This window comes from Cupressus sempervirens, chromosome 11 (genome assembly GCF_028749045.1).
Source record: "Cupressus sempervirens isolate cs-2001-9-10 chromosome 11, ASM2874904v1, whole genome shotgun sequence".
NCBI lineage: Eukaryota > Viridiplantae > Streptophyta > Pinopsida > Cupressales > Cupressaceae > Cupressus > Cupressus sempervirens.
This window is the reverse complement of record NC_143128.1, coordinates 587,332,860-587,343,090: the sequence shown is the minus strand read 5'-3', so window position 1 is coordinate 587,343,090 and position 10,231 is coordinate 587,332,860. Positions and strand designations below refer to the sequence as shown.

The 10,231-nt window shown below is 35.3% G+C and overlaps 1 protein-coding gene across 1 annotated transcript; it reads left to right on the top strand.

The window, feature by feature from the left end:
• Window positions 1-6,584: 6,584 nt before the first annotated feature.
• LOC149531022 (dirigent protein 10-like) lies at window positions 6,585-7,373 on the top strand. Its single transcript, XM_089808282.1, has one exon. It carries the CDS (start codon window positions 6,585-6,587, stop codon window positions 7,371-7,373), a length of 789 nt encoding a protein of 262 aa, XP_089664408.1.
• Window positions 7,374-10,231: the final 2,858 nt, after the last annotated feature.

Below are 10,231 nucleotides of genomic sequence, written 5' to 3'. Positions count from 1 at the left end.
CTTGCAAGCACAAGTTTAAATCTTTGTTGGAGATTTCTACCAGAGTGTGGTTCTGGACTAGATAGGTTTGGGTTTGAGTTTGGATCCTAAGGGATCTTGTAGAACTGTTATTGTAATTTCTATAGTATTTGGCCATAACTGGGAAGGCCTTACAACTTGACACATTGCATGTAATCAATTATTTTATGAATAAAGAGTTGTGTTTGGTATCAGATCTTGTGTCTTGTATTGTATTTTTTTTGTGTGGTTATTTTCTAGGGGCTAGGAAATATCCTTTTGGGATGCTCTTGCCTTGCACTATGTCAGATGGTATCAGAGTGAAGGTATTCTTGAGTGTGTACAAAGATCACCAAAGTTGAGGTAGTTTGCACTAGGACCTAGGGCAAAGATTATATGATCAAAGGTTAGATCTGGTTGATTATTGCAGAGCATTTGTAAAAATCTTAGAAGATTCCTCTAAGACAATTAGACCCTAGAGCAATTAAAGATCACTATGATGCTATGGAAGAAAGGATCCCAGAGAAGATTAAAGTAGAATTCAGATCTAAGATGCCACTGATGAAGAGTGATATGACCATTGAGATCATAAGTTCTATAGGCGGTGTACCTTGGCATGTAGGTGTTGAAGATCTTTATGAGAAAGTTGCTAAAGATTTTTAGGTTACCAGATCAAGTGTTGAGGGAAGAACTAATTGTATGGAGAAACCTATGGGAGATAGGCCTAGTTAGTTTGCTAGACCTGAATCTCAATTAAAGTTGGAGCATAAGATGGAGGTTTTTGATTTTTAAGGTACTTTGAATCTTGAAGACCTGATTGATTGGATAGGTGAATTGGAAAACTACTTTGAGTTAGAGGATATTGGAGATATTCATATAGTGAGGTTGGCATAGATTAAGCTAAAGGGACATGCTTCTCTTTGGTGGAAGGAATTACATTAAGATAGAAAAGAGGAAGGTGGAATGAAGATCACTAGATGAAGATTGATGGTGACTAAATTAAAGGTTAAGTTTATTCTTGATGATTATGAACTTGAGTTGTTTAAGAAGTTGCAAAGTTTGAAGCAAAAATATATGACTATGAAATATTATATAGAGGAGTTCTACAAGTTGACTATCTAGTTTGGGCATAGGGAACTGTTTGAGGGAAAGTTTCTTACATATATTAATGGTTTGAGAATTAATATTCAAGATGAGGTTGGTATGATGAATATTGCTTTAATTGAGGATAGTTATCAATGTGCTTTAAGAGTAGACTAAAAGTTGAATGGGAGACATCAAGGTAATCCTTGAGGGAAGGAGAAGCAAGACTACTCGAAAAAGGCTAAATCGAGTGCAGAAGATGAATCAAAACCTATTGATCAAAAGAGAAGGACAAATAGATGTGAGTTTAAGGCTACTTTTTTTAGATGTCATGAAGAAGGACATAGAGCTTACGAATGTCCTAAGCTTGGTTATAAAAGAACTACAGTTGTGAATAAAGGTTGAAAACCATATTAGTGAACCTAAGCACTAGTGACAACGTTGTTTCTGAAAAGATGGTTTAGAAACTCTTTTTGAGAAGATTAAAACATCCATGTCCTTATAAGATTGGCTAGTTGCAAGATGAACAAGCTTTAGAAGTGAGGGAGAAATGTCTTGTTGTTTTTCAAATTGGGGAGTATAAGAATCAAGTGTTGTGTGATATTGTGGATATGAAAAGTTGTCACATATTCCTTGGTAGACCATGGTAGTATGATTGTAGAGCTATGTATAATTGTGTCAAAAACATGATTACTATTGAGAAGGGTGGTAGGAAGCATTCCATGATTCCTTTGTAGAATGAAGAAATTAGTAGGAGGAACCTGAGTATTAGAAGTTGAGTTGAGTTGAAGGATTTTGAAAGGGTTATAGATCAATGTGGACAAAAAACTTGTGGAACACCAAGGTTGGATGTGAAGAAACAAAAGTAGAACAAGGGAAACAGTGTATAAGTTGAATACTTTGAGAATATGTATGTGCATAATCGGTTTGAGATTTATGTGGGGAATCCTAGAAGATGTTCTTCCAGCTATTGAGAACATCTTTTCACACATGGGGTGTCTGATGTAGGAGCATCCTGTGTTGCCTTGTAATCCTTCCTTTGTTTTGTTCATTCTGGCAATTTTCACTGAGTTGCAGTGTTAACTGAGTTGGGGTGTTAACCTATAGTGTTAACTAAGTTTAGTGTTAACTAGAAATGTTAAGCGAGTTTGTAGAGTTGGTCAAGTTTTTAGTGTTAACTGAGTGTTCCTTTGTGTGTCAAGTGAACCAAATAGTTTCTGATGTTCAAAAGTGGTTTTCAGATGCTCAGTCATGTTTTGGTTCCAACTTTTCCTAAGTTGTCTAGGTTTAGTTTCTAGTGTGAACCAACCTTGGCATTTAATTTGATTGTATTAATTTTTATTGTAAGCTAACTTGTGGCTTAAATGTGCATTTAATGCAAGGATTTATTTAATTTTTGACATACTAGGCCGACCTATGGCTTAGTTGGGCATAAGTAGGGGGTCTTTTGGAGTCTTTTTTCATAATCATCTAGCTTGGAGAATAGGATGTGATAGAGGAGAGAAATGTGAAGATCTAGTAGTTGAGACTTGGGAAACAAAGAGATTTCTTGGTAGACTTGTGAGAAAAAATTTAGATCTCCCTTGGAGGTTTGTACCAGAGTGTGGTTCTAGACTAGTTAGGTTTGGGTTTGAGTTTGGATCTTGAGGGATCTTGTAGAACTATTATAGTAATTTCTATTATATTTGGCCATAATCAGGAAGGCCTTACAACCTAACACATTGCATGTAATTAGTTATTTTACAAATAAAGAGTTGTGTTTGGTATTAGATCTTGTATTGTGTTTTCACTATATGGTTATTTGCTGGGGGCTAGGACATATCCTTTGAGGATTCTCCTACCTTGCACTGCATTATAGGTTGTTGTGGGTGAGGAGTTACATGCTGCAAAGCATCTTGTTGTGAGAAATGAGATCGTTGATTTGAGTTTGGCATGTTTTGATGACTTGATTTACATATGGATAAGGATTTTCATATGGTTGGTGATATGGATCTGAATTCATATGTTGCTGCTAAGATGATTGAGGATGTACTAGTTACTACTGATATGGTTGATTTGGATTTCTATATTGTTGCTAATCTGGATATGGTTTTGGATTCACATGTTTCTTCTTATATGGTGAGGATTCTATTGTTTCTATTGGCATGGAGTTGGATGTTTCTGGTGTGGATTCAGTAGTCACTACTGGGTGAGGATCTACACGATATTGTTGGTTTTGATATGTAAGTTCTTGATGTGGATATGCTTTTGATTGACACAGCTAAAGATTTATATGTTTCTCTTATTGTCGATTTGAGATTACGTAATGCTGATTTAATTTTGGAGTTACATGATGTTACTAACATGGATTTTATTTTTGAGGATGTTACTCTTGTTGGTTGTGATCAATTGCAGGAATTGTTAGTGAAGCATTATGTTCAGTTTGTTCCTGGGAGTGAGCATGCTAATTAGGTTGTTGAGATTCTTTTGATTTTGATGTTTGAATGGATGAAGAAGAGATAGTTGATGTGTGAATTGGATCTCTTTTCCTTGATGAATTGGTAGCCTTTGGTGAAGATGAAGTTAGTTGAAAAATTTCTTTGGTAACAAAGTATGGGACAAACTTTTCCATCTACTTGGGGAGTCTTATGTAGGAGCATCTATTTTGGGTTTTGTGAACCTATGGTTTGCATGGTTGGGGATACTTTTGAGGCATATTAGTGGACCTTTTTCTATGTGTGCATGAAGATTGAAGTTATCATCTTGGAGTTAGAGCCATTTTAGTGATAGTTGGTCACGTGTCCTTCATTTACTGGAAAACTTTGGAGATTATTTATATTAGCTTTGATCCAAGGGAGTTGGCATGTACGCTCTTGGATTTGGATCAATGGATGGAACGTGAACCTATTCCTAAGGGTGCATACTCTTATGTTGTCATCTGAGTTAGTTATGCATTGTAAAATTGGGGCTAGTCCTAAGTATTTAGTTATTTCATTTAATGTTTATTTCCAAGCCAACTTGTGGCTTGAGGGTGTATTAAATATGGACATATTTAATTAATGTAAATTGCTAGGTTGACTTGTGGCTTGGTTTAGTATAAGTAGGGGGTCTTTTCTTGTTTTGAGACATCAAGGGGTCATTATTCAACATAGAGGAATGAAGGAGTAGGTGAGGGGAGAAAAGTTGAGTAGAGCTAGTAGCTAATCATAGCTTGGGCAAATTAAAAAATTTATGGGTGACTTGCGAGCACAAGTTTAGATTCTTCTTGGGGTTTTTACTAGAGTGTGGATCTAGGCTAGCTAGAGCTTGGATCTTGTGAGGTCTTGTAGAATTACTATTGTAATTGCTTATGTATTTTATTGTAACTCGGAAGACCTTACAGTTGGGCACGTTGAATGAAAATATTATGATTCTGTTATGACAGTTCACATTATTTGGATTTGAATCTTTTCATTATTATTTATATTCCACCATGTGATTATTTACTAGGGACTAGGACATCTCCTTTGGGGATTCTCCTATCTTGCATTGTGTCAAGTCCTAACCTTGATTGATTACATACATTGAATTCTTTATAGACTTATAAAATTTAACCTTAACAAATTTTTATGTATGAATGTGAGCATATTGTTGCCTTGACAAAAACCTAGATCCCTACTGGTATGATTTGTGTAATGTTATCATTTTTGGAAAGAATTCTATGTTATAAAGATAAATGGAGATGTTATGTTTATGTATGGAACACTATTGGAGGTCAACATTTTATTAGAACCCTATAAGGTGTATCTTAGCAGAGATGATACTTAAGGTCTATTTGTATAATAAGAAAGAAAAGTTTAAAGAAGGTTTACAAAAGCGTCTAGAAATGCTAATATGTCAAGAAGAAGAAAAGAACAAGCAAGCGAGAGAAAAAGAGAGGAGCAAGAGAGATTATTCGAAGAGTAGAAAGAAGTAAAGCTATTAGAAGCAGAACTATGAAACATACTATCAGAGTAGGAATTGTAAAGCAAGCTATCAAAAGGAGGATAGTTAGTAAAAGGAATAACAAACCTATCAAGAAGAGGAAAGACAAAGCACAAGTCAGTTTTTTGTTGTTTTGACCTAATAAGTTTTTTGAAAATATTGTAAAATCCTTTTATGAGGTGGTCTTTAACATGTCTTAAAATTTCTTATTTAGAACTTATTTGTAAATCCCTTAATTCGGTGAACACTGAGATTGTGGGATTAAATCTCTTAACATAGTAGTCTTTCGTAGGACCATTGATACTCTTAGTAGGGTATTAGAAAATTTTAATAGATCATAACCATTAAAAAGATGACATTATTGTAAGCTTTTAACCAAGCACCTTTTTACTGAAGTGATGAGTTGTGGGTGTCATCCCTATCGTAGTTTTTCCTTACAACCAAGGGTTTTCTGCAATACCAAAATTAGTGTGTTATGTGCTATGAGTTTATCCTATTTGATTTTTATTTTTACATCACTACTACTCATGAAAATACATTAACTATTAGTATCACTATTGGTTAACTATTGGTATCACTAGTGGCTATAGAGCATTGAACAATGGAAGACTAAAACAAATAGACCATGATATTACAAAAATGAAACATTTTTCCTCAAAACCACAAGGGTACACACTGGTATATCTTATTCAATATAGTAAAATTTCATAAAGAGGCTTCTCCCTATTTTTTGGAAGATTTAAGGTCCCATATTTGTTTAAAATATATTGGTGAGTTCCAAGGACCAATACTAAAAGGTCAAGACAAAAGGTATTTTTTTACAAATGAAAATATAACAAAACAATTTCAAGGATATTGAATAGGTGGAATTGGAATATGTATTTCTATTCTAGTTTTATTTATTTTAAAAAAGCATAATTTTTTGGGTCTGTGTATTCCCCATCAGATTGTGGTTGAACCAAACAAAGAATAGGAAAATTTATCCTTATTTTTTATTCCAGAATAATAATTCCTATTCCCATATTTCTGTTCCCTCAGCCAAATAGTTCCAAAGGTCCAATTCCAATTTTCTAAATTGCAATTCCTAAATCTTATTTCACCAACCAAAAGGAGCTTTAAGATGAATGATCTTTGAGTAAGAAGAAAAATTAAGGAAGATTTAGATTGGTAAGACAACGAGAGAAAGTCAAATAATTTGAATGGCATAGATATCGATTATTAAGATTCCTACGAGTTAACATTTGAGTGGTTGCATGAGCCGGTGGGAGGAATGAGAGATTAGGTTGCAGCAATCAGTATGAAGCGCACATAATGTGTCAGGCAACCAAAACCATACACGAAGAAATTATGTCACCCTACAAATAAAACCAACCCTCTACGTGGATTAGTGGAGTGATGATGAAAGCAATTCCAATGTGTATTAGAAAGCAGGTTAAGAGAATATCTTACTGGCTCGACTTATGGAACCGCTATATATACAGAGTTATGCGCATTTATTTTACCATCAGCTCATTTGTATCTCACTTTGTTTTCTAAAAGGAAATTTGAATTTAGAGAAGAGAATGGCACCGAGGGCCAACGAACTTTTTGTGATAGTTTTCATTGTGTGTTGTACCTATGTGACTGCAAGTAGAAAGTTATTAACAGGCAGCCCACCAGCAGAAGAGGAGGGGTCTTCAAGTCCAAAGACCATCACCTTCTTCATGCATCACATTGCGGAAGGACCCAATCCCACTCTTAATGGGAATGGGAATGGAAATGGCCCTCTCCCGCTGACCATTCCAAGTGGAGCCATCAACAATTCTCCTTTCACCACTGGAGGAGGGCAGGGCTTTGGCTTCCAGAATTCCTTCCCTAATACAAACATTGTTAACAATGTAAATGGAAGAGCGCAAGGCTTAGGCTCTCTCATCCCTGGCTTAGGACTTCAGAACACAAATATTATCAATGGCGGTCTAAACCCTCAGAATCCTCTCGGGGGAGCCTCGGGCATGGTCTTGAATAATGTGATAGCGATTGAGGACACGTTGACAGAAGGGCCCGATCTTCACTCCTCTGCCGTGCTCGGAAAAGGAGAGGGATATTATTATCACTTGCCCACCCCTGCTGAAGAGGGAGATCTCAATACAATGTTGCTCGCTTTTACAGCCAAATTTGAAGGTTCTGAATACGGAGGCAGCAGCATTGAATTCTCGGGCAAAGACGACATGGCATTAGAAGAGAGGGAGATCGCAGTGGTGGGAGGAAGTGGTGTGTTCCACAATACTCAGGGCCATGCTCTCATTCAGACCGTTTCCCACACAATCGACGAGACAGTGCTCAAATTCACCGCTACTCTTACCTATGAATGAAGTCGTCCTCGTGTTTCTCCGCCCACTTCGTTTCTCCATGCTTCTTCACTTTGCGCTTTAACTCTTCTCTTTAGTCACTGTGTTCATTATTAATAGCTGTACGTCTCATGTGTGCTGTAAGTTCCATTCTCCAAAGCTTGATTAAAAAGAGATATTTTCATTTGCTTCATCTGAGATTTATTGTAATCTCGCTTCTGGTACGTTGAACCATATATTATTTCTAATCCAATGTAGAGAAAGAATAGAGTCTTCAAAACGATTTACCAAAGCTCAACTGGTATGCCCTCTTAGTTTGTGGAAAATGAGGCTTTCTCGCTAGAAAGGTTGATTAAACGAAAGAAAAAAATTAGTATTGACCTAGGCAATATAATTGAAAATGGTAAATTTATATTTGTTTCTAAAATAATAAAAAGAGAATCAATATTTAATTTAATAATTATAAAATATTTTTTAATAGAAGATATTTTAAAATTTATTCAATATTAAACTAGAGTTATTGTCAATGGAGGTGTATTGGTGAAGTTGAAAGATTCTTAAGTACATCAAGGATCAAATTTTACTGAATGTAAGATTTTGACATCGAAATAAGGGATGGGGTAAGGAACATTCCTTAGACCAATTTGATGGAATGGATAATCCCAACCCTTGGCTCTTAGTCCAAGAAGTTTAACCTAAGGCACGTACTCTTCTATAAATAGCAATCATGTACATCAGATAGGATGATTAAATAGATGCACTAAGTTAGAATAGAATTTGAATTTAGTTGAGAAAGCTGAATTGATTTTTTTTTTAAGATGTCATTAATAAATTAAATAAGATAGAAGAGAACATGTCAAACTTCACATATGTTCTTTATTTTTTCATCATGCCAAATTGAAATGTGTTATTTTGAATAGTTAAGTACTCTACAACATATGATTAGGTGACATGCACTTGATTTGTAAAGTGAATATATTGAATACGTAGATTTAAAATTCAATACCAAACACAACATGAACTCCACACACATAAATATTTTATTTACTTGTACATCATACCTCAATAAAGAATTAACTTCAGTCTACTCGCACAATATATATAGATGGGTGGGGATAATATTTTTGAGTAACTTCAGGCTAATATAAGATAAGAGTTAACTTAAGAAAGCCATTGAGCTTTGTGAACTATCATATTGATGAACTCTACATCAGAACAATCTGATGTGACTAATCTGGAAGCAGAGCTTAAAAAAAGAATTGGAGTGTATGTAATAAAACTTATTGTTTGGAAGTTGCGTTGACACAATAGTTTCAGACAGTGAAACAACTGGTACAGATGCTATAATGGATATTGTTCACATAAATTTAAATGTTAATGGCACATCCCGTGGCTACAAAATCTCATTAATTTTCTCCTCCAATGCATTCCATGCCGTTGATTATGCGAAGTTATGGCTGAGTCAAGCAAGGTTGTGAATAGATGTTTGAAAGAAAATCTTTCTCATGGAAACAGGGTTATTAATATTTGTGTTTGAAAGAAACAAAGTCTTATGGGTTAGAAAATTTGTGTTCAAAAAGGGAAAAATTGCAATACTTTACCAAAGAAGTCTGGCTGTGGTAGACTAGAGTGAGATTTTGAGCCCTGTAGATGACACCAATTTCATCAAAAAAACACAAATTTTGGAGGCCTTTTGGAGGCCTTTTGTGTCGGGGTGTAATGACCTAGGCAAGGCTTTGAGAAGGGTTGCAAAAGGTGCGACTTTAGTAAGGCTGCGATGTCAAAGGATTTTGTACAGCCTAGATTTGGCTCTATTGTACTTGCATGTAGAATGGGAGAAGAGGGTCGTTCACTAGGATGTGAAGCCGAGAAATGTGATTCTTGACAGGGAATTCAACGCCTAGCTTGGGGACTGTATACTAAGGATAGGGTTTTGGAGTGTGTGGATCCCAAGCTAGAAAGGCCTGGTTATGATGAAGATGAGATACAAAGGGTTTTGATCTTGGGTTTAGCATGCTCGCATCTGAATCCCCAGTTGAAAACTTCAATGAGACAAGCCATAATGCTTATGAACCGTAATGAAGAGTTGTCATAGCTTCCTTCCACTAGGCCACTAGCAATCTATGTTGTTTTGCCACTAGTTGGAGCAGTGTTTTCTCGGACCACATTTAATGATTAGTACCAAAGCATGAAGAGAGCATGATTAAAACCAGAGATGCTAATTTATGCACACTACAAAGAAGCCCGGGCGTCTACTTGTTGAAAACCAGCTGAATCAATGAGGCTATGCAATGGCAGTGAATGTCATTTCCTAATTTCTATGATTGCAGGGCTCTCACTTGGTGTGCTCTTGTGAACAGACTTGAAGTTTCAATCAAATATAAAAAATTCAAAATTGGAATAGGAATAAGGCTATTTCAATAACATTTATTTAGGTTGAATAGAAAATGCTCATTTTGGAGCTAAAATAGGAATACATATTCCTATTCAATTCCAATTTGGCACACCCAAATAGAAGATTCAAAATTTTAGGAATTTACAAATGCATATTCTAGTTTCATTCATGCTACCAAATTTTCCCTAAATGTTCTAATATAGAATAATTGGATTGCTTCTAAATCTGCACCAAGGTGGAAAAGGAAAGACAAGTGCATTAATATGCATGAAGATACAACTAAGAGGAAAGTTAATAGTGTAAAGATTAATAAAGATGGAAAACTATCTCAGCAAAAATTGTGACTTTCTTGAATTAAAACAAGTTTTCAAACTGAAGTAAACTATCAACAACCATTTGACATGTTTTCAATTGATTCCAAGCTAAATTTTCAATTGTAGTAATTTGATGGAAAAATCAAATATTTCTTCAAGATGTTTTTAAACAA